We start from the raw sequence: 25,944 nt of genomic DNA on the forward strand, positions 1-25,944 counted from the left end.
GATGTATGAAGGGAGAACTTTATTATTTCATCTGTGACCTTGCACAGCAGTTCAGTTGGAAGAATTTACTATAACCAAACCTGGTTCACAACTCATCTGGTTGAAATCAGTTTAAACGCTGAAATCCCCTTTGACAATATGCTTCTGCTCCACTACAATTTGTGCTGTGCGGAGGGAATCGCATGTTCATCATGTGGGGGAGATTTCATCATATTAGTATTCACATGCTCTTGTGTGTCACAGATGTACTGTATGCTGGGCCCTAACATGATTTGAGAAGCTCAACGGAAGGCATTCTTACCAGTGAACCCCCATTAACCAGCCTTGTATCAATAGTTTCCCCTGTGATATCACTTGGCCCCCCTCAAAACCAGGCCAGGCCAATTATGGCAAACAGAATTAGTCACATTTGGTACTGAGTCAGCTTTCAGTTTGTGAGTGAGAACAGTAGTTCCCTTCAGTTGTTTATAAATAGAAGTGTTTACACCGGCTGGATGCCTGGTTTATACACACTAGTTAACTGTAACCAGATCAAGAGGTATATGTCTTACTGTACCGCTGACTCTGACACTTCAACAGCACTCCCTGTCTCAAGAGGTTGAGAGCTTAGTCAAAGAGTGGCATTATGTGAGTCCTGCAGAAAGTGTTGTAGGTGGCACAGTGGCTTAGTGGTTAGCAAGAAGGTCATCTTTGCAAGAAGGTCCTGGATTCAACACCTGAATCTGTAAGACATGCAAGACAAGTAGACTGGAGACTCCCAGGAACATTTTGATGCTTGCTGAAGGAGGGGAAGGACTTACTCACTATTTGGTCAGTCACCTCACTCTTCCCGGTAAAAAAATGTCTCACTCTCTAATCTTAAAGGCCAAGTCCACCCTAAAAGGCTATTGGTGATGCACCTTGCATTTCAGGTTCCCTTTTGTTGTTTGGTGACATATGTTTTTTACTCCTTATAACTGGCCAAATGTAGACAACATGATGCCACATCTGCATATTTCCAGTGCAGCTGCAATGACAAAAAATTTCAGCTATAGGCTAAACATCAATGGCAGACATCACATTTTGGTTTCAGTCCCTCTGAATCAAAGACTTTACTCTTTTTCATCGTATTGCACCAATGCTCAATAATTATACAGGGAAAAACCATCACAGAATAGGCAGAGACACTAATTTCTCTACCCACAGTGGCCTCAATAGACCAGAATCCAATGCAGCCACATGACATGCGGTGTCTGAGTACGAGGCATGTGACTCTCACTGTTTGTGGACAGAGAAAACTCACAATCATGCTATTACTAGGAAATTGCTATCGTTCACTCCAGATACATGTATGCAACAAGTTCACAACCATTTTCAGGGAATGTCATTTCTGCAAAATGAAGGAAATCATTGAATGAAGTTGAAGTAAATAAGGCAGGTTGAGGGAAAGTAGGGACACCTACAATGTCCACCACAACTGAGGGGGTAGGGGTTGGGGGTTAAAATTCCAAGCCAGTACCATCTCAAGTATCTCAAGAGTCACTCAAAATCACAAGCTAATGACGAGCTTCCTTTCACAGGGGGCGGGATTATCTCCGCATGACAGCTCTATCTCCACTAGACTAGACACGAGTATGGGATTTGACACATGAGAAGACAATGAAGGGTCTTTGGGAAGGCAACGGCAATTTGCATGGGAAATTCCCTTGAGAACGGGCTCTGCATGGAAAAGTGACTGACAGCCTTTTCCAATTATGATTTGACCTGTGGGTTAAAACATTTGTGTGTGGGCTGGAGTCATTTTGAATCTTATGAGATGAGTTACGTCAGCATTTCAGCATCACCACATCACTACATGGCTTGTTTACACTAAAAAAGGATCATTTTCAGCATGTGCAAAATGTGTATTGCCCCTCCAAAAGAACAGATATGGTGGAAATCATGTCTTTTTTGTTTAATAGTTAAAACACTCAAGTCAGCACACAGCTATGTTGTCATCACCAGCAGTGAAAGTCTACCCTGCAACATTTGACCTAAATAGGGTCTTAATAACCCCATTCTGGATGACCAGGCTGGATCAGCATCCACTAATCCTAAATGCCACATCTGGGAGCTGAGAAGGCCCCTATCCTCTCTCTGCTTTTCTGGGATAAACAGACCTAGAGCTGAAGGATTTAAATTCTGAGCATTGAGTCTTGTAAGATTAACAGTTGGCTTTGGGTTTGAATCCTTTTGCTTCAGCTTTGAATTTCCACATCTATTGCACCCCTCAAATAATGCTGACATGTGATCTGTGGACATTTTTTGATGGTTGTGTTTTTTGAGTTTCACTCATTCCTCTCTCTGGTGTGTTGCTATCTTGGACTATGTTGGGGGTTTCAAACTCTTTCATGTGAAAAGCACCCACAACAGATCGCATTACATCACATAAGATCCTATTTGATACGTTTCCCCCCCTGGAGAAGACTGTTTGAGTTAGTGTCAAATTGCATATCAAATTAAATGCATCATCCTGATATATTCTCTCATTGTGCTGACCACTGTGCTGACATGGGGAAGCTCCTTTAGCCTCTGATGTTAGAGGAGCAGGGTCAGGTGCTTTATGGAAAACAAAGGCACAACAGATAAAAGCACTTCAAATTACTATTATTTAACTGTCCTTTTACCTTCAAATTTACTGACATTTTTTTTTTTTATCACTTTTTTTGGTCACTTTGACCCCAGCAGTTTAAACCTCCAGAAAATTATTATGGTAAAGATTGTTAACCAAGTTTATGTGTCCGGCAATTTATGTGTCTTGCTGACGACTGAAATAGCCCTTTAAAAACATGATCTCCCCCACTCACCCCCATGTTATACATTAAAGTTCATGTGGGAATCATGTTTTTCCCTCCCAAATGTCATATGAACTGGACTGGTTCTGACACTACTACGGGTGTGGTTAAGTTTGGTGAGGGTCCTAAAGCAGAGGGAGGATTTTCGTTGTTGTTGTTGTTGTTATAGTTCCTCAGTGTCACAATCATCTCTAAATACACAATCAACGTAGTATGTTAACTGTGTATTTAGAGATGTTACTCTTTGGAGTGGGTCAAACTGACCCCAAACACCACCAGAGATGAAAAGCTGAAAACTAATTGCCAGATAGAAATGTGGTTTTGGAATTTTGGAATCTCTTCAAGGACCCCCTGGAGGTCCTTGGACCACAGTTTGGGAACGGCTGGTTCATGTTATGTGGTGGGCAGAAACAGGGCATGGTCTTAGCTGGCCATTCCGACAAATGCCGTTGTCAGTCAGTCGGGGCGCACCTCCTTTCCAGCTGGGAGCGCACCGGGGATTCGCATCTGGATTTTCGCGTCGATCCACGCCCACGGGACCGCCCGCTTCTCCTCAGCCAGTCCGCACTCTTCTTTGAGGTTTCAAGTCTTGACGCGAGAGACCTGTCCTGCTCTGCCGTCGCTCTTTCACTTTGTCGTTCTTGTCTTTCTCTCAATGGCCGATGTGATTTGCATTCAGCAGCGCAATAGTTAATGAGTGCCGGATGCGCCCTCACTCCAGCAGACCGCTACAGTACGAAGATGGCGTCGGAGGGAGCCAGCGGGGAGCAGCCTCCTCCGGTACAAACACTGGCAACCACCGTGCTGGGAAGTGTCGACGCGGTAAGACGTGAGGGGAATTAGAAAATACAACGTGTAGAGATGTGCTTTTGCCGTTGTGGCGTTGATGTATAGGAGGGAAACCGGCTCGAGAGGCAGTGCGCATCTATTTCGCACGAGCTGATGAAGCAACAGCGGTGGCCGGCAGGAGCCTCGCGACAATGTAGCGAGCGAAAAAACAAGGGGTTCGCCTTGGTTTGGGGTAATATACGACGCAGATTTTGTCCACTGGGGGGTTTCTCGCAGGCAAAATGACATATATTGTTCCTCTAGCCGCATGAACGAGTTGTTTTGCTCGGATATAGAGAATGTTTTGAAACATTCATCTGAGTTGTAACGTTATCCTCTGCCAGACTGGATCGGCATCGTCGTTGGCAACGCAGGTTTTTCGCTGATATTTGATTCACAGCCATTCACGTTAAGTGGTTCCGCAGGCCACCTGTGTGTAGCTTTATTTTATTTATTTTTTTTCCCAAGGCTTGGTGTTTCCTTTTGCCTTTACTCAAATCCATATGGCGTACCACCCTGTTACAAATGATATGCTGCTTGAATATAGCTCAGAGGCTCTTGCGGTTGTTCTATGCAGCTGGCTGGCTTTGTAGCATCAAAATGGTCCCTCTCTGAAATGGCCCACCACCAGCAGCCAGTATCAGGCTACGTTTGATGTCTCTTGCCAGTCCGCTGCAATAGTCCCCCCCTTGCAGAGAATGTCAGGATTGAGTTTTTCAACAGGTCCACACCAGAGGACTTGACACAGAACAACAGGATCAAAGCAGTGGTTCATTGTGAGTAACTGGGGTTGAGCACTGCTTGTTTACACATGACTAGCTGTGATTTCTTTGGCTTGCCCTTTCACAGGTTGCAACATATGTGCCAGGACACCAGCTTGCTCCCCCTCTGCGCAGATTAATCAATCTGTTGCCCTCGCTGGTGGGGGGGGGCCGTGGAACCTTTCCCTGTCTGGCTCCGTTCACCCTGTCACACTGTCCACTGCTGTTATCGACCAGTCAACTGTTGCAGAATGGGCAATGCCGCTTTTAAGCCACTTAACTTTGAACAGGCTCAATTTTTGCCCGTGTTCTATTTTATCGACTTGTGTTTGACAAGGTCGCGCACGCGGGCAAATAATAAAATGCTGTCTCCGGGGCTGAGTTTGGAAGAGGTGGGCCAGTGGAAATGTGCGGAATAGAAGGCAGCTAAGGTCCCAGAGGGGCTGCAGGGGATGAGATGGTGAGAGAGAGGGAGGGAGGGAGGGGGCGAGCTGTGGAAATGGCAGAAAAAGAGGTGGGAGAAGCGTGGGGGTGAATGGAGGGCAGAGACAGCGCTGTAGAGGCGGGGGTCGAGGCCCTGTTCACCGGACACCTTTCTAAATTGGTCTTAATTTCAGTGACTCAGCTGGCATAGCTGGGAGTACCGTGTCAGCCAGCCCTCCTCGGAGCGTGCTAGCTGCGCTGCCTCGCTTAAACCTCCCTGAGGCTACTTTACATTTAGCATTGAGGCGAACAGGTGCTCTGGAGACATGAGAGCCAAGCAGCCTCCTCAGATCAGCAGTATATCTCTGTCTCACCAGTCATTCTGCCAGGACTCTGCCTTCTCCAAGCTCAGTGAAGGGGGCTTCCGCCTCAAAGCCCCTCCATGTCTACCATGGTTAAATAAAGCGCTTTGCTCTTTGCTCACCCCTGCCAGCCCCTCTTTTGTTGGCACTTAGGTGGGGGGAAGTTTCTCATGTGGGAGGACTCTGAAGGACCAGCCCACTTGCTCCAGAGAGGGGTCAGAGGTTGATGAGAGGCACTCTACTGGTCACCGCCCCCTCATTGACCATACTGGTTAGTGTAGGGAAGATCATGTGACCCACCTGCCCAGTCGATTTCATGGAGATGGCCTGTCCACCTCCATTGTCATAAGCCTCTTCTCCACGGTCGCGCCGAACCGTTACCATGGCTGCGTGATGCTTTTCTGTGTGGTTCTGGACTAACATGAATGATTACGGTTTCTTTTTTCATTTGTCACGCTACTCAAGTGCGGACAAGGAAGTGCCTAAGAAAAACTACAATGACGACAGCAGTGACACAGCTGGTCAGCAACACAAGCCTTTATAATTATGTAATGCGACAGTTGTTGTCATATTTCTGTTGCCTGACGAAATGGAGGACCTAGAGCTGTATGTAGTGTAAGTTATTTTAGAATACTGACCTTCAGCTGCACTTATGTGAACAACTCTGAGCAAAGGATGAGCCAAAACATTGGTTAGGGAGGCTGGTTGACCCCAATGGACAAAAACAACTAAAAACAACTAAATGTGAAACCAATCAGTGAACACCTGCGTCATTAAGCCATTGTACCAAAACATTTCCACTGCACTGAGCATGGTTAGCAAACCCGGACTGACAAAAATGCTTTGTAACCGTTTCATGCCAAACCATGACTATGTGGGAATGTGTATGCCAGCAACAGTTAGGCCTAATTTCTGTGCTCAAAATTATTCAGCTTGATTTTGGAAAAGATGCTTATTGTTTCTGTCAGACATGGCTGGTTGGTCTACTGTGTAACTGAAGCCTCAGAGTGGTTACAAGTGACATGTGGTGCCATGTTGGAGGTCTGACAACAAAATGAAAGTTTGTAATGTTGTCGTCTCTTCATCTAGCACAAAATAAAGAACATTTCTGTGCTGTGCTAAGGGGTTCAATTTATGCTGTAATGTTGTGTGTTTTGGGGGGTATCAGTGAGAAAAAGGCAATAACATTCGTCTCTTTATTCAGTCATGGCATTTCTCTCATTGGAACCATTCTCTCATTTCACCATTGGAAACCGCTCACAGTCCTCTATTATGGGCAGCGATTACACAATTTTGTACAAATGACTAGCATAAGTTGGGTTTGCCAATAAAACACAGCAGAGGCCTTGCACATAGCAAGCAGCTTTTCTCTCGTGGCTCAACATGAAATGACACAAGCCTTATTAACTCGACCAGGGCTAACAGTGAGCCTCTGAACTTTGGCCAGTCTACTCGTGCCCTTGGCGCGCACAGCATACGGCTCATGGAACAAATTAGTGTTCACTTCCCTCACCTGCTTCTCTGTTCAGAAATGCCATGGGTAGGTTGTTGCCCACCCCCCTGAGAGAGCACATTGACCGAGGCTGGAAGCCATTTGACAGGACAGCGTGGCTCAGGGTTGCTGTCCAGCGAGCCTTCTGTGACATCCAATTCTCTGAGTGGTGGAAATGCTGCAGGGAAAGGCGGCCGGGGAATTGACTGGAAGGCTCTGTGCAAATGAATCAATCCTTTTGGAATCTCTACAGCTTTTTTTTCCAATCTTGCCTTCATCACATCAGGAAAAAAAGTGGTTTTATTGAACTGAAACGTAACTGACATAAGACTTTCCAACCCTTTGTCTTGAGTGCTTGTAAAGGTGAACAGGTACAACAATTCCTTAAAAATGCATGTAAATGATGTTTCAAGAAGGTAACTTTTGACTGAAACATCACTTTTTTCTTTAAAAAAAAAAAAAAAAGGAAGCTTTTAAAAGGAGAGAGTATTGGCCTGTTCATCCATATGAATGTATTACCCATGTAAGGCTGCAGCTCTGCTCCAGTTGTATGAGCATGAACATTTTCCCCTTATGCTGAATTGAACAATGTCACATGTGACAGGAGAATATAAAGGACATATAGAAGGCTGTGGCTTGTTGAAATTTCAAACCCGTCCATTCCCAAGTCACATTTTGCCTGTGATTTAAGAGAGACCTTTGAAGATGTCTGTGGATCTGTGATGAAATGGAATCATCTTGGCTGAGGTTCAGATGCAGGCTTGTAAATCAGGCCTTTGCAGCCGGCTGACAACTAAACGTCACCAGGGTGAGCAGGTAGCAATATGCCTTATGTGCACTCGAGGCAGTGAGGCTCTTTGTTTTTTCAATTTGCTTCTCTTGCTTTGGTTTATTAGGGTTTTATTGAACAAATAGCCTGGTGAAAAGCTTCCAGATATTGTGAATGCAGCTGGATACGCCTGCTCTTCCAGGAGGTTTTCTCAGCAGATGGCTGCACTAGTCGCCAACTCGGTGAATGGAAATTCTTCTGTCAACGTGTTTCAGTGTTATCTTTTGGCCTCTCTGTGAAATTACTTCTTGTTTTTTTTTTTTTTTTTTTTTTTTTTTTTAACTGTCCAGGCAGGAATTTCACCTATTGTGTTCACTTCGGGTAAGCCTTGAATGAGTGCAATGCCATTCACAGTTCCTTAACACTACATTTTGACACTGGCCTGGAATGTTGACCAACCAGTTGCTGTTGTGATGCCCGGGGATGTGATAAGCAACAGTAAAACACAGGAAAAAGGCAGTCGCACCCAGAATAATGGGTGATGAATGGGAGTTATGTTTCCAAAAACATAATCTTGTAAAAACAGGGACACTTTGTCATAGATGCCTAACATCATACACATTTCACCAGTATTGCAAATCAAACAGTGGCTCTGTTTACAGTGTTTTTTTTTTTTTGTTTGTTTTTTAAGGACAAAAAAGGCCAATTTATACTTTGTAACAAAGTGCTTCCATATCTACATAGTAGGAGTCTGTGGAACCTGCGTAGTCTGCAGAGGCTGCTGCTGTAGGTGTAACTGGCCGCTCTGTACACTTTATTTTGGTTGGTTTCCACTCATAGTAAAGACAGCATGGAGCCTACTGCAGAAAGAACAGCTGAGGAGGTTCACAAATATATTATTTGTGTAATACCTCACCCCTATGTTATTAAAATTAGCGTGATTTCACAGACTTGATGGAAAGAAAGGGCTCAAAACATTGATTTGGACACCACCGATATGCTCAACAGTGGATACTCTGTCTCAGAGAATGTGAACACTTTGTTAGCATGGAAGTGATTCCAAAAAAATTACATTGCTGTCCAGCTTTTCATCAGTCTGTGCACAGACTCACCATTACACAGCTATAAATGCTTTCACCAATGTGGAGAAATACAGAAAAAAATCTTGACTGTTATGGGGAGTTATCAGTTTATGCAATCATGCAAATGGCCTAATCAGACGTTTGCCTTAATTGCAGTACTGGGAATTGTCGCATTGCTGTGTGGATGTAAACATAGTCAGTGAGGGGCTGTGTGCTATGCCTCCTAACAGCCACTAGGGCAGGGGTGGTGAATCTTTTTCCTATTAAGGGTCATTTCAGTTTTTAGTACATCTTTCGAATGCCGTACAAAATTATTGAAGTAAAATTTATCAGTAATTTCATAAATGTTTTACAATTAATAAGAAGAATTTAATTGTTGAATTAATTGCATTTTATTGGTCAAATTTCACGCAAACCTTAATACCGAGGCTGGAGCGCTTTCTCTTTGGAACGGCATCCGATATCTGGTAGTGATGATGATGTTCGCAGCTGGTTTTCTTTTCTTGACAGTCACCATGATACACGTACGTTCGTGTTCACCCTGATCTTGACCCTAATGCTGGTGTCAGACAGGACGTAGAAGCACCGTGATGCGCCTTCCTTTTTGTGCCCATGTTAACCAACTGGGCTGTTCAGACGGGATGTACCACAAAGCAGAGCGCTGCAGGAGGCTTGAGATCTGAAGCGGCAGTTTCGGCGTCGAGTCTGTTTTCTCTGTGACAGGCATACAGTAGGAAGAGACCAACGAGCAGGACATGTTAAACTACTTACAAGTTTAGGCTATTTTCTTTTATCTCAGAAAAAAGTCATTGCTGTCTAGAGCATTTGTAAGTTGCTTTTTTTGTATTTATGAATTGCCTCACAGGCCAGATCAAACGGAGGTCGTAGGTTCCCCGTCCCTGCACCAGGGGCTGCTTTCTCAATCTGTGAGGTGCTTCACATTTGAGAAAAAAAAGAAAAAAAAAATTAAAAAGCATACTGCTACATTTCTGACTGAATTTGTTGCTCCTTGACTTTTTCTAGACCCACTTTATGTACAAGCCAGGTTTTCAAAATTTTGGAAGTTATAAAAGGAAATAGTAGCTCCCCAGGATTAATATTGTATTGTATATTTAGCCCTTCAGTTGACACCTTGTCGGTCTTTTTCCTGGTGTTAACATCAAGAGACGGAGGTCATGGACATTAAAGAAAGTTAGAGGTGAAATCGACCTGACCTGAAACAAGTCATGCCTTTTTCCTGTGGGCTAAATAAACAGAAGCAATGCATAGCCATTTTCCTTTTTCATAAGCAGACTGTAAAAAGCTTTTAATTGGTAAAAGACAAAGCATAAAGTGGTCTGGTCACTCCCAATTATAGTCATCTTCACCCATTAGCCCTGCGGTTGCTACTGGCCAAATAGGCGCTTAATGACCTAGCTAAATGTAATTAGACCTTAATAGCTTCAAGACAGGACGAGACATCTAGCCTAATTTGAGGGCTGGACTTAATGAGACCAGTGGTAGACTGGGAAAAAGTGGTGCATTTGTCATGTCAGCATTTTATTTTGTTTTATTTTGTTTTTGCTAGTGTAAAACCAGCAAAATGTTTACCCCAAGTTGGTGCCATGCTGGCTACATGTCTGATTTTTACTCCCTTCATAAGGAAAGAAATTTCCTGTCTGTGTACAAAATGTGTTGTTGACAAGTTTGGTACCAAAATGAAATATCAGCAGCAGACATTTTGTTTTTTAACTTTACTGAATAGAGGAGGAAGATGTTGAATATGCTCAGTATATGTAGTGTGTTTTGAAAATGATCGTTTTGTATCTTTCTAAGATGTTGTACTTGATGTATGTTCCAGAAATGTGAGTTCAACATGGATAACCTGAGCAAGCCAGAGCTGCTCACCCTGCTGAGTATCATGGAGGGGGAGCTGGAGGCCCGCGACCTGGTCATAGAGGCCCTGAGGGTGAGTCCAGATAATCTGCACTCTCTCTCTCACACACTCATGCACACTCACAGTTCTCCTACTTAGCAAAGGCATTGATATTTTAGCTTTTGCAAGGCTGAATTGAACTCAACCTATTTGAGGCAGATTGCTTTAGTGAAATGGCTTGAGATGAGGTGATTAGCCATAATTGTGTCCTAGAATTGAGTTGTATTCTATCACTTGGTTTAATGAATGATAAAAGGCAATAAATTATACTAAATTAATGCATGTTATCACAAAAGATGAATCGGTGGCTTTATCGTCCCCACCCAAATATGCAGAACTCTTCTGTGACCATGGCAGTTTTTTTTGTGGTCTTTGTAATTACCTACAGATAAGTAGTGTTTCTGATTGCCTTTGTTGAATGGGAGCGGGCAGAGCGAGTGGTCAGGAAAATAGTTCCATGTCAGATAGGCAAAGATGACCAAAGCTTTGTGTCCAGCCGGCCCCTTGATTAACAAGTTGTACTAAAAGGATGATTGAAATCCTGGGTTTGGCTTCTGTTGCTCCTAGGTAACTACTGAAAAGCCATTTGAAGAGCGATACCTGGCTAAAAGGAGGAATATACTGGAAATCAGAGCGCTAAAAACATGCCAAGTTCTCTTTGTTGTTTTGAACCAGCAACAACAAATGCCTCCCACAGTGGGGGAATGACTGCCAGTCACCAGCAAAACTCTTTATTTAGTCAATTTTGGCTCTGGTTGTTTCAGTTTGTCTACTAATTCTCTCATTTGCTGTTACACCCAGAGACAACTTTCCTATCAACTTGTAAACTTAAATTTGGTCAACTCAACTCAATTCGGTCGACTCAGAAGATGGTATTGAAGAGATGTGTTATTTATTTATTTATTTATTATTTTTTAAAGATTATCACTGAGCATTGCAATATGACATTAACACAAGACACAAGTCGATGCATCATATTGAAAGGCCGATTCTGAGTCAACTCTGGAAATTGTGAGTCGGGTATAGCCCTAGTTAGTTTGATGCTTACGGTTAAAAACGATAATTGTCTAATGGCAAAAATCCCAGTTCCTGATCACCACCAAATCTAATCGATTGTTCCTTAGCCCAAGGCCTGTCTGTGTGCTAGCCTGTATGTAATGAAAATCCGTTTTTTGAGATATCCTGCTGTCAGATGGTCAAACAAACTAACAGGGGTGAATTATTAGCATTTTGGCTGAGGTAATAATTAAATGTAGGGAGTATGGAAAATTTGGACGGGCCATAATGGCTTCAGGATATATAATGAACCAGTTGCCTGCTCTGGTTGTTTCCCTTGACAATAATGAGAAAAGGAAGCCAGCATTTTAGAAGGAGCTTCCCAGTGGGCACACATCCTCAAAGTCTTTGAACCAAACCATAAAAGTTGTTATGAGTGTTGAGCTAAGCAGCTTAGAGCCTCCAGGTGGGCTACCTGCTACTCTCCTGGATGTACACAAACATAGTCTGCAGTCCATGACATGCTTTGCACTTGTCCTGAATCGTATGAAACTGGTTAATCAACACTTGAGCTGCACCATCTCAGCACTGTGTTAGAGTCTGTTGTCCGTGGTATGTCCTGCACTGTGTGTGTGTGTCAGTATGTACTGTGAAACTGCAAGGTTGTGAAGTGTAAATCTGTCTCTGCACGAGTGTCACCAAGACGGATCCCTGTGCTTTGGCTGTCCCTGGCGATTCAATTGATTTTGACATACATACAGTACTGTATAACGTGGACAGCATGATGCCAAGGTGACGAGGGTAAGGATGACGCCAAACGGATGACGTATTGATCAGCAGTTACACAACACTGATGTACAGATGGCGACTCTGCCTTGCACCCAGGGAGTGTCTCTCTGTCTTGCCCTTGCATTGGAGGCCGCCTTTTTTCCACAGGGGCAGAAATGGCAAGTTATTTCCGAACAAACCCTTGTAGGGCTCTCTCTTTCTCTTCGTCTCTCCCTCTCTCCCTCTCTCTGCAGCTCTGTATTTAGGTCAGGATCAGCACCACATTTTGCCCACGCTCCACTTAAAGGCTGTCCTCTTAAACTTTTTCTAATAGGCTCTTAATGTGGGACTCATTTGCAGTGCTGGGACTGCACTCACAGGCTGGGCAGGGAGAGGAGAGATGCTCATATCGAACGTTATATTTCCCGTTTTAAGCTCTCAGCTGATGCTCTTATTTCCAGAACAACTTGCAGCACAGGCAGTGCTTCACTATCTTGCTCTGTGCGCATGTTTGACTGCTGCCTGGATCACACCTGTGACCCGCCGTTTACACAGCATATCACACTGCTGGCCAGATATGCTTGTAGACATTTTATTAGACTTCTCTTTCCCATTGTGTGGCTTTACAGTGCTCGCTTATTGTCTAATTTGCTTGATATCACAGTGATGGCCTCAGATGGTAATTTGAATCTTTATACTGCATAGCACTAATCCTCTTCTCCATTTTACTGTGTGAAGTCTGCACCCTTTGTTGCTCCATTGTGTTCTGTTGCTCTTTCTTTGTCATTTATGTTATTTTGGTCAATCTCTCTTTCTTATATGTTGAATTTTGGATCCTCAGTGCCCCGGTGACACCATCAGTGTTTCTTTGCGTTTTTGTTACTCATACTCTCACTGTTTTTCTAAAAACCCTTCTCTCTCTCACACACACATACACACACAGACACACACTCAACCCTTACTTTCCCCTGGCTCTAAAGGTCCCTTCAGGCCCCCATCTCCCCTGTGGGTGGATATCCTATCCGGGTTTCAGTGAAATAAGCTCCTCTCTGCTGCCCTGACGGCTTTCCTAAAACACAATGAGCCTGTTTGTTCTGTCACAGATAAGCTGCATGAGAGAGAGAGAGAGAGAGAGACTGAGAGAGAGAGACTGAAAGAGAGAGACTGAGAGAGAGAGAGAGAGAGAGAGACTGAGAGAGAGAGAGAGAGAGAGAGAGAGAGATGCATATGTGCTCATCACAGTGGTTGGAAACAAGGCAGGGGAGACGATGCAGACCCAAATCCTCAGCTCCAGACAGCAGAGCGGATGGAGGGTGTGCAAGAGGCAGAGAGGGAGAAGGGTTGGGGGTGGGGATAGGGAGGCCTGATATCATCCCTGACAAAGCAGGACAGTGTGGCAGAGGGGATTAAGCCAATACACCCCCACTCTAAAATTGCCAAAAAGAAAATCATCATCTGGCCACCAGCTGCCTGCCTATCACTGCACAACATGGTCCCTCTTTCATGTCTAACCGTAAATCAAACTGAACTATGTAGCCGCTAATAAATGTCCATTTAATAAGCACTTGGTTCCACAGCACCTATGCTCTACCCATCGAGGGACACAGGGAATGGGATGCTGAGCCTTCGCTGCATTAGAGGCAATGCTCTGGCCTCTTAGCGACACAGGACCTTTAAATCCCCCTGCCATCTTACTGCTCCCACGCCAAACGCTTGGACCAAACGCCACCGCTTGGCATGACTTCAGTGATTGTTTGCAACATTTGGGTGTTATTAAGAGGCTTTGGTGCCGGCGATTAATTAGCGTGTGGCTAAAGCTGGCTGAGCCGCCGTATCAGGTTTCATCCTGGAGAATAGAAAGGGGGCTGTAAGCAGATTAGCCAGACGACAGCGATCACATGATTACCGGGGCCGGCGACTACACAAGTCAGCCATTCTTCTGCACCAAGAGCCTTTCAAAGAGCATGTAAATACTGCATCTTTACCCAGGGCTTAGAGTACTATAGGAAGCAAACCTTTTTTTTAAATCAACAAGCCAGGGCAACAGGTACATCCCCTAAATTTAGCAGCCATTTTTACTATTTTACCAGCCAACCAATTATGGCCCATCCAAATTACCTGTTCTGCCACTGTGGCAGAACAGGTAAACTTACCAGCCAAACCCAGAATTCACCAGTGCTTTTGTTGATGGCTCCTGGAAATTTCCATTCTGGTTCAGTGGAGTCATTTTTACATGGGCACTATGTTTAGAAGTACTGGTGTTGAGAGTGTAACAGACAAAAGAGGGAGAAAAGTCAAGGTCATTCTGGCCTTTTTTTTTTTTTTTTTAATGAAAATGAGCTATATCTCTTCTAGACATTTCATCAACCCTCTCCCATTCCTACTCTAGTAATAAGTGAATGTTCAAGAGTCATTGGGGAAAAAGACAAGGCAGCATATTAAAATAATTTTCTCTGTACTGTAAGGCACTCTGGATGAAAATTGTCCACCAATAATGATCTATGTGAAATTAAATGACTGTTTAAATCAAAAGAGGGGAGGGAGAATTTTACAGATGAAAATGTCCAGGCTGGTGCCTTCCACCCCAAATGAAATGTAGAGTTTTTTCTGACATTCTTCTTTGGTGGTCTTTCATTACACCTGCTTTTTTATGATGGTGATTTTTTTTTAAAATAATTTATCTCATTACAGAGGTTTAAGTTACACAGAGGTTAGGATTGTCTGCCTAAAATGTAGAGCATGTCCTCTGTTATCACGCCTACAAGGGTCACAAATTAGCAGGTGACCTGTTTACATTTCTGCCAGTTGGAGCTTAAACCGATAATTGCCCAGTTGGCTATTTACCTGAGGTCAGGTCCTGCATATTAGTGGGATTTTAGGCCAGGGTAAAAGGGGTGTAAGACTTCCAGGTTTGGGGCTACTATTCACGAAGGAGCTGGCATACTAAAAAACAAAACAAAACCAAAAAAAAAACATGTACAGTCATGGTATTGCAAGTCACTTGGGATGAACACCATCCACCACATGGTGTATGTGTCATCAAATGAGAGGAGAGTTGGGAATTGTGCAGACGGCGTGGTGTTTGGGAATCCAGATGGGATGTCTGTGTTTCCGCCCACCGGCGTCCGGAATCGTGTGGAGGGGCTTCATTGAGGGGTCATGTGATCTGCCATATGACTAAGACTGTAGAGCTGCTGTCAGCGCTAGGCTCATATATGCTCAGCATAACACAACACATGCCCTGAGCCATCAGGCTTTCTCTTGTGTCACGCTATCTCCCACCATCTAGCTATTTAAGGCATGCCCTGTTGCTGGGCTTTTCCAGCGCCTCCCCTTCAGTCTTGTTTTTCTTTTTCTCTATTTCTGTCTATCTCCATATCTTTTTTTTTTTCTCTGTTCCCATAAATCTTTGCTTTTTGCACTTTCTGCTTCCCTCAATTGCTCTTTGTCTCTTCACGTTGGTCTGTGTCTATCTGTTTCTGTTTTCTTATCTCTACGGACAGACAACGCGGCTGCTCATTACTCATCATGTCTGTCTCCTTTCTTACTGTCTCCTGTCTCCTTCCCCTATAAACCTTTGAATTTCTCCTGTCTTTCTTTCTGTTTCCCTCCTTGTGTCTCTATTCAAGAGCTGCAGAGCTAATCCAAAATATATTAAAATCACAGAGTAGACAACTACCCTTCCAAAATTGCAAGAAGCTGTTTTTTTTTTTTCCTGACAGAGAAAGGTGCATCAGAGGGCATCCCAAACAAGGTCAGTCTATGTTTTGCAGAACTCCTGGCCTTCACTCGAGTAGAACGTCAGAATAAAAAAAAGTTGTCATTGTGAGCACATTTCTAAGCAACTACATCCCCTGCCGAAGATAAAATTGTATTGAAAAAGCCATGCCAATATTATTGGAGTTTGCAGGGAAAAAAGTTAATACGTGGCCCTGCTCCCTTTTCTTTATTTCAAATTAGTAACGACATATTAGCATGACGTTCAATCAGAAAAAAAATTGTAAAAGGATATTACAAAACAAACCAACAGATTATATGTTTACATTTGGCTTGCAAATGCACTTAACAAAACCAACTGGCCAGTAATCAATGTCTTTAATGGCAAGCTTTGCTTTTTTGAACCATGCTTTAAACTGCTTGAAATATTTGCATTAAACCATTTAATAGTATATTGAGAATGTGAATGCAATGCAAACTAGATATGCTAATAATGTAAGTGTGTGTGTGTGTGTGTCTCTTCTTTCTCTCTCTTCTCCATGGACAGAAATCATGACTACTCATCTTGTGCTAACCTCCTCCCTCAGATGCACACACACTAGCCAATTAGCATCCTACTCTGATCCGTTGGCTACTTAGCAACAAGTACCCCCACACCACCGCCACCACCGCCACCAACCTGAGCCCTCCAACCCCCATCAACTCTAGCCCGCATAGCAACCGATCCCTTCTTCACAAGCTTCAAGGCTCATGTTTCACCGCCACCCACCGACATGCCACTTAGGAATGGGAGTAAAAAGAGCCAGAGAGTCAGGCTCTGCTCCCAGCCCCCCCACCCCACCCCCATTTTGGGGAAAGTGGTATCACCCGTTACTGACTGTCTCTGGAGGCCCTGTTTATTATGACAGTCTTTTTTGGGGGTGTGTGAGGGCAGTGAGGGAGGGGCGGGTTTAAGTGCTGTCAGTCAAAGTATAAGTCTGGCCTGTCCCATGGGTACAAATGAACTGTCTCGGCAGAGTTGAAAGAGCATATCTGAGTGTGTGTGTGTGTGTGTGTCTGAAGTCTGTGTGCACACATTTGTTTGCATATATTTATGCCTACTCCTGTCTGTGTGTATGCCTCTGTACATTTATGCATGTCTTTGTTTGTGTATCAGTGTTTATGTATCCACGCATGCATGTACCTGTGTGTGTGATCGGTTCCTTATTTTAGAGGGTCAGTGCACACACACAGGGGCTGCCTTCTTGACTGGGTAACAGAGCATTTGGTGAAGAGCTGAGGAAGTAGGTCAGAGCAAACCTCTCCTTCTCTTAATCCTCTCTCTACTCATCACCCCCCACATCCATTTCACTTTGCAGCTTTCTCTCTCCTGTCGTTTTTTACATAATTACTTAACATATGCCACTTGGTGAAGGCTTTTATCCAAAGTGCATTTATAGCATGGCTGGAGGACAAAGGGTTGTGGGTTTGATTCCCACTGGGAATCAAGCCCCCAACCCTGGTTAGTGCCTTGCTTTGCACATTTTCTTGCACAGGGAACCAGAGACACACTTTTGTGTTGAAAATAAACACAGACCTGGATGCAGTGAAGCATCTTATCTCTCTCATTGCTGTTTTTTTCCCCAGTAAAAACTCCAAACCTTTGTTAGCAATAGCTGCATGAGAATGAAGACGAATGAAAATGCATGATGCTTTATCAAATTTTAAAGCTGCAGGAGGTACGCTTCCCTCGCTGGAAGCTCCAAGTGTAAGCGAGAGATAACTGTTCAAACTTCAATACTCAGAAATCCCGTAAGATGGTGTCTGTCAACTGCACACAGCATGCTCATTGCCAAGATGTGATGATTTTATACCAAAGAGATGAGAGAGGCAGAGCAGCCGAGCTTTCTCTGTTCAGTTGTGTTGTATTTTAGTTTTAAAGGACACCTGCAGCGTGATTTGAGTTTTTACATTTCCATCCCTTTAATATGAATTTTGACATTTTTACATGCATGTGTCATGACTGAAAATATTTAATCGCTTTAACTATATTAAATCTATTTTACCAAACCTTTTAGGTTCATTCACTCCCATTCAGTTCCAGAGGGAAAAACAAACAACATCACAGACCACATTTTTATTTTGAGTTCCATGCTTTCCTGCACAAAATAAAACTGTTATCCTTGTTTTGTGGCTATGCACCTTCTGTGCAGTCCTACAAATCAAAGAATGACATTTCCACAAGCTGAAGTCTGTAAAATTAAACATGAAACAAAGAGTGAATTTACACAATTATCATTCAAAATCAGTTCCTTTTGCCTAACTGTAAATAACCTAATGATATGAAGACAGTGTTTATTTCAGATTATACAACAGTTAGTTTCGACCAAGTAATGCTGATATAGAGTGCTGATATAGTATAGCAGCATTGAGACCTTTAACCACACATGTATCACTTCACTTTACTTGGTGTTCTGTAATAACCATTAATTGCAGTAACATCCAGGATCTACATTGTAATGCTAACAAACTTCACACTGTGATCGTGCAAAGATGGACATGTTTCTAAAAATAACTGGACTTAAATTGTGGCTGGCAGTGATATTGCTTGAGTAAACACTAATCCAGGCCGCTATCAGTTGCGTGTTGTCTTGTTGGCTATGGCAGCTACACAACCTGTTCATGTAGCAGCTACAATTCTGGTTTCTCAGACTTAAGTTGTTGTCTTCCTGGCGAGGAAGTCACATATCCAGTAATAATCCAATAATCCTGAGAGCACATGAATGCGCGATTAGTACCATGCTCTATCCGTTTGCCTACATAGGGAATTGAACCCTCGACCCTAGTGCATTAATACCTTGATCTAGCCATAATGTCCTCTCACTTTCTCTCTCTGATCTCTCCATATTTTACACTTTTACTCTTTACCCAGATGTGTTTGGACAGACATTTTCATTAATTTCAGGCTGATTATTTTGTGTTCTTGTGTAAATGATGTTATCAGTGTAGATGTTGTGCTTCTTCAGCCCCCCTCTGTCGTTTTCTCTCTCCTTGTTATTTTTTTTTCTGTCTTCCTGTGAGCGCTTCGTTAAACCGTCGAGTCGAAAGTCTCCCTGTCACTGTCTTCTCTATTTTTCTTGCCCCCACTCCCCCTCTTGGGGTCTCTCGGCTGGTTGATTTGATGACATGGCTGCTGTGTGATGTAGGTTTAAAGCACCATGAAAGCGCACACACACACACACACACACACACACACACACACACACACACACACACACACACGGCTGCTCCACGTGATGTGGTGCAGAATGAAACGAGAGATGGTGATACACACCAAAATAGTAGCCTTCCTCCCCTTTTGACCGAGCTTGCTTAACCTGGCCCTGTATGTGCTAATGTGTATGTGTGTTTTTGTGTGTGAGTAATGTGTGAATTAAAGTGTGTGGATGTACATGTGTGAGGGAGGGACAGATAAATAATGTACGCGTTAGGACATTTATGTAAAAGGTCTTTAAGTGCATATTATTCTTATTCTTGTTCTTATTATTTGACACTTTGGTGTGCCTATGTGCAGCTCTGCCTAGTGCAACACACACGCATTAACACAGACGCTCACTCTAAACACACACACTCCTGTATACTCTGTCACCCTCTCTCTCCCATTAGACTCACACAAACACACACATTCTCTCTCTCTCTCTCTCTCTCTCTCTCTCTCATATACACATACACACACACACTTACACTCACACAACATTTAATAGAGTGTGGGTGTTGAGCTGGAGCAGAATGAGAGCAGCAGCTGCGTGCAGCCGACCTCAGAGAGAGAGAGAGGGAGAGAAAGAGAGAGAGAGAGAGCTTGTGATTGTATGTTTTTCATCTTTCCGTGCTGTTCATCTTTCTCCACTTCATGGTGTGGTTTGTGTTGGGGTTCTTGTCCGGCCACAGCTACATGAAAACAGCCAACGACATTGTATCTTCCCCACACATTTGAATTGTGATTGTTCATTATTATACTGTATCCCGGGGAGTTTTTGTTTTCCCATGGTGGCCTGAAAGCTGTTTCTGAGTCCTGTCCACTTTGATATGAGTGACTAAGGTCTAAACTCACAACATCAGTTATTTAATGTCAGTGGTTGTTTTTTTTCAACAGGTGGTTTTCTCACGTTTGGAATGAGACAGTAAGTGTTAGCTAAAAAACAAAAAAATATTCCTTCCTCGTTGTCTTCTAGTAGGTTCTCAGGTAGCAAGTCACGTTGCTGGTCAGATTGTTTCTGGCTCTGGTTCAGCTTGACTGGAAACCACCTGATTTTCCAGAACAGATCAATAACTCTGCTGCAGTTGTGAGTGTGTGTATGTGTGAGTTTACATGTGTGTTGAAAGACCACAGCTCCCATTTAGCTCTGATATATGATGTGCACGCATCTGTGTAAAGGAGTGGGTATGTGCGTGTATGCACATGTATTTATATGTGTGCATTCAAATGTGTACTTCAACATCTTGGAGTGTGTGTGTCTGTGTGTGTGTGTGTGTGTGTGTGTGTGTGTGTGTTCATGCTCGTGAGCACACCTGTGTCTTTTAAGTGACCTGATCACATATCCATCTGTTGTAATTGACTCCAGTGCCCCAACACACACACACACACACACACACACACACACACACACACACTCATACACACACACACACTTACATCATCGACTCCCTCATTAGGGCTAACTGGAAGGATGGCACTGCGAAAAGGTAACCATGGCAACCGCTAATGACGGGGAACCCAAGTTATTCCCTGCCACCCGGCGCAATTAATGTATTAATGATGCCTCGATGTCGTGAAAGAACGACGTTGCCGCAGCAGAATTAATAAATGAGCATTAGGACTATTCAGTGGTTAGATTATATGTGGAGTGTGTGTGCACCAACAGATTTGTTATCTGTGGCCCGTTAACCTGCTTCTCTGCTAGCCAGAGGCAGCAGAGAGGAGCGTGGGAGTTTTCCAGTAGCGGCAGAAGGAGAAACTCAATAAGGCAGACGAGAATAGAACAGAAATAGAACAGGACATCTGCCTTCACCAGGTTAGAATTTAAAAAAAGGTACAATTAATACATCAGAGGCTACATTTTCTGTCATGCGCTATAGCAACACTCATAAGCAGTTTTATGTAAGTATAGCTGTCTTAATTAACCTTTCATCACAAGCTCGTCTCAACACCAGGCCATATCATACTACATCCCTGAAAATGTACCATACTACATCATATACTTATATATGGCATACCGTGCTGGATGATATACGTTCCTAGCAACATCTGCAAGCTCCACTCTAAAAGGTTAAAATATGATGTCCGTTAAAATAATTAAATTAGACACTGTGGTTTATAAAATGTTAAAGTCACATTATTTAGTTTCCAAGATTTTATTTTCAAATGGACCATGGCAGAGGATGCAAATAATGTTGTTTATGTTGTTGGGCAAATACATGTGGTTAAGATAGAGGGGTGTTCACGGAGTTCATTCATTCATTCATTGAGTTAATGTTAAAGCTAGGTCCTCACAATACTGGACAGGACTCTGAAGGGCCGACACCAGCAGCTCCTCCAATCCAAATGATGTAAACCCGCTGAGTCGAATACTGCACAATGGCCTGATTAGAAATATTTCAGTAAATTTTTGTTGAGTGGAAACAGTCAGGATCAAGTCCAGTTGTGATGCATTTCCTAGAGTCTGAAGCCTCCTTTTCAAAAGGGATAGGTTTTTGAAAATGAAATAACTTTAAATTTAAAATTGTAACCAAAATCTTGTTTAAAAAAAAATCCTCCTCCTGTGCCTTTGATCATATGCATATAGAGGTAAATTTAATTCCCCTAATAGGGTGCCTTTACAGTGTTAAGAACAAGTAGCAAAGGCTGAAGGGCCCTGGACCTCCTACCTGCTACAAGGACTCCATTCCTGGCTGCCTTCTGTGCAATCTGACACCTCTGGTGAAATGTGTACATGCACTGTATGTGTGTGTCACACTGGGATTTACCAAGAAAGAAATTCCCAGTGTTACTGTTTGAAATGGTGACACTAAGATGGCGACTGAATCTGAATGTGCGAGAAATGATGGGAGGTACGTGTGAGGCTGTGAATGGAAGATACACTCTAATCTAAATGTCAAGGAACAGCTTTGAGTCATCACAAAATGGAGGGCTGTGCAGGCCAACATGTTGATGTTCATCTCTTCCTGTGCTGTCTCAGTGACACTGGTATTGGATTTTGGGCTCATACCAGGCTAAACTAGGGTGTTGGTGAGAGATAGGTCTCATTATTTATTATTATTAATTATTGTGTTGAAACTGTCCATATTCAGTATTTTATAGTGATATTTAACATCTTTGTATTTGGCGATTGCTATGCCCTTGGATGACAAAGATTCTTCTCAGAAATTGGAACTGACTTACCCTACTGATACCACTACTTACTACTACTATTTTCTCCAGTAATTCCAAAGTAATAGCTGAAATAGTAAAAGTACTGATTAGACTGATACACTGTGTTGGTCTACATTTAAAGTTAATATTTAAAATGAAGTGTTAAAAGGGTGGTATTGGTGCATCATCAGCATAGTTTCCCAAACTCTGCCTTTCTTACATCTCTACATCTCAGCAGAAAACCTTTAACTGCTGCCTCACCTTGGCACCACCAGCCCATTACTGCTACCCTCAAGACCCTTTGCCACAGTGCTCGTGTTCAAGATAAGCCATGTAGATACAGAAAATTGGACAGGACAAGACAGGAGATGAGATGGGATGGGATAGGGAAAAGCCGTGTTTAAATGCTGATAAAGTCCCCTGGCCAGGCTCCATGTTGGAAGGCAGCCGCATGGCCCCTACATGCCAGCTGGACATTAACACACTGATACTAAAAGGCCTTTGGGTGCGGGACCGGAAGGTATCTTGGTGCATTATGCTAAAGTGAGCCTCTCCCTAATGGTGGCAGTATAGTTGATGTTTTCTGCAAACTAATCTCAAGGTTAGCTACAATTAGATGCCTGCCAGCTTGAGGGAAACACAGTTTGGTCATTTGTAGCTTGCTGGTCTATGGTTGTTTTCCCAACATGAACACAAATGATTGACCGGTAGGGAAATTGAATAAGTAACATTTATCTCCTCCGTGAAACACTGTTGAGATGTCCTTGAGCAAGGCAGTCAACCTATTCTTCCTCCCAGTGGAGCTGCTAATGGAGCTGCTAATGGCCCACAGTAGGAAACTTGTGGTCTTGTGTGTAACTGTGAGCGCAATAGACGTTGCTGTGGGTATAGTCAAATGAAAAGAGATAAATAAATGTTATATATTAAATCCCAATACACTTCTGTTTTAAACATTATCCAGCTCTGGCTGATGTTGCTAAATGGTGGTTTGGCTGTTTCGGTTGACTCAGCATGGGAATAAGGACCTCTTCCTCTTTTCCGTCTCACCCATTAATTGATTATGCCTCCACCACGACATACTGTCTCCCTGTCGGCTTGACAGTAGTGCACTATAGGGAAAACAATTAAATTTAAAGCAGTGAGCTGCAAATACAGGATGCCATCTGTCTCTTGCTCCATATTCTCTGACATTTCTCTTAGCAAAAACAGCACCAACACCCTCTTGTTTTAAAGTTCTTTCGGTCAAGACTGATGTGGGTGAAGATAGGGCCGTCTAGGGGGTTCTGTGATCTGCTTCAGCACAGCCCCGGCTATGTCTACATTTTGAGTCTCTGAGCCACTCTGACTGCTCTGTTCTGGCCCCTGACAGCAACACCAGGTCAGATCAGAGGGAGGAAACATGGTTTCCATGTGAAATTATAGACACTTATCCTTGGGTTACCTCTGATCCTCACCCATTCTACATCATGCATTAGGGACACAGGTTCCCTGCTGGGCACAGATGGTCACACCTGTTTGTCCATACAAAACAGGGCTTAGGCTCTCTGTTCATCTTTAATTGTCAAAGTGAGCAGCTATCAGTCTGTCTGTTCACACCTGGCATTAGCGTACATCTCTGTGTGCGTCTCAACTGCTTACTTGTGATCACATCTCACGTTCCCATTCTATATGCAAATAAACATGTATCATTTCCATTTGCAAAGACCAAATGCTTAGGTTCTGATGTGTGTCAAAAATTACAGATGAGGTTAAAAAAAAAACTAAAACTAGACAATAGTGAAACAAGTGTCAGGTTGACAGTTGTTTTATTCATTAAACAGATGTTTTATAGCCGACCCACACTTCAGTTCGCATTTGATCCATCCGCTGTCGGTTCAGCTGTGCAGGGCAGAATCAGGTAGGATTTTTTTTTTTTTTAATTCGAAAAGTGACAGTCTGGCTGATCTTGGGGTTGATGTGATTGTTGGGCTGGACCGGTGCTTAAGACAGAGGACGTCAGTTGAGTAGGCGGTTTTTCAGTGCGTCCTGGGACACGTCTGGTTACTCTTCAAATACGTCCCACGTCACCCGCAAATGTGTCCTGAGTGATCAGATCTCAAAACGCATTAGGGATGCATTGGATGCTGTCTACACCTGTACTGAGTGCTGTCAACTTTTGATCGAATCACCCAGGACACATGTTAATGCCAGGTGGAAACAGGGCCTTTGTTGCACTATAAGGAAATGGAGTTGCATTTATTACAGCAGGCCTGCTTTTGTAACCACTTTAATACAATGGGGCATCCGTTCTACGTACCCTAGTGAAAAGAATTGATTTCCACATCTGGCTTCAGTGGTCCTCTACTGCAGTGCATGGGTCCCAGAGCACAGCTGGTTTTCTATCTTACCAAGTCATTGCATTCGCCTGTGTGCTCCCAAGTCTAAATTGTCTGTGATTAGATAACTAGAGTGTACCTGGTAAAACAGAAAGCCAGTGGTGCTCTGGGTCCCAAAGGCCAGAGATTAGGAATTGGCTTTGCAGAGCACTAAAAGTGGTACAAACAGAACCCAAAGCTATATTCAAAGCCACAGATTTCATATTGATGCTACACAGCTAGAGTTCACATGGTTTAGAACAACTGCACTATGGATTGCCAACCCTTCTCTGTAGGACAGTCACAGGCCAGTGGGGCATACCTGCTGTTCCTGTCCGGCAAATACCACCATGCCAGCTTGCCAGTGATCCTCGGTTTCACAGCAAAGCAGGCCTTCGAGTGGCAGCACGGCAGGACTTGACAGTGCCAGTGTTGTTTTGGACACCTGGTCCTGACAACACAGGCTGGAAAGTGTGTGTTGAGCTTAGTCCTGTAGAAACTCTGATGCATGCTGGACTGAGCACTTCTCCAAGTAAGCATCTGGCTGCTAATTTGCGTCAGCCTGGAGAATATGCACTCTGTGTACATTCCAGGAGTATAGTTTGAGAATTTAAAGAGTTCTTAGTAGAAAATGAGATTTGCAGCACTGGAAAAATAATCCCTAGTTTACCTACACTTTTAAAGTAAAGTAAAGTACTAGCATAAAAAGTACTCATTAGTGGTTACTGTTAGATTTCAGAAGTCAGCTAGATACCTTTGCATACATTTTTGAGGATAGAATCTGACTTTTTGAAATAATGATGAGTTTGAGGTTTTTTCAAAGATGGATCTATAATATGCAATAAAAACTCTTAAGAAAGAATAAAAAGTAGTTAACTGTACCACAAGCTGGGTGGTAATTTCAGGGGATTTCCAAGAAGTATTAATTCCAGTGGAAATTAAAGTGCTGAAAGTTGGCACTAGAAGTCTTCATATTTTTATGTATATGAAAGACAATTGCAGTATTCAGCCCCTCTGCTTTTACTGTTACCAAAAATCCCACTGTGAAATGCTTAGTTTGACGTCTTGGGAAATAACCCTGCTGCGTTTGCTCACAAGTGTTGGCCAAGTTCTTTTGCAGACTTATTGTTCTCCATTGTACTGAGTATTGGAGAAGACATTACAACCATTTTAACCCGATTATGGCTAAGCCAACGCCTTTTACTGCCCCACCGCAGGCCTCCGTTCTTTGGCTTTGCTTTCGACTGCCATTCCCAGGCTTTTTTAATTCAGCTCC

General features: G+C 43.3%; 1 protein-coding gene across 2 annotated transcripts in view; it reads left to right on the forward strand.

Moving 5' to 3' along the window:
• The first annotated feature begins 3,313 nt into the window (after window positions 1-3,313).
• Window positions 3,314-25,944, forward strand: part of cttnbp2 (cortactin binding protein 2) — an 84,546-nt gene continuing 61,915 nt past the window's right edge. For both annotated transcript variants that reach the window (XM_030053278.1, XM_030053279.1), the window contains exons 1-2: window positions 3,314-3,635; window positions 10,371-10,478. In XM_030053278.1, the coding sequence (XP_029909138.1) occupies window positions 3,507-3,635; window positions 10,371-10,478 (237 nt within the window). In that variant the 5' untranslated portion in view covers window positions 3,314-3,506. The remainder of the gene's footprint in view (window positions 3,636-10,370; window positions 10,479-25,944) is intronic.

This window comes from Myripristis murdjan, chromosome 6, assembly GCF_902150065.1.
Source record: "Myripristis murdjan chromosome 6, fMyrMur1.1, whole genome shotgun sequence".
Lineage (NCBI taxonomy): Eukaryota > Metazoa > Chordata > Actinopteri > Holocentriformes > Holocentridae > Myripristis > Myripristis murdjan.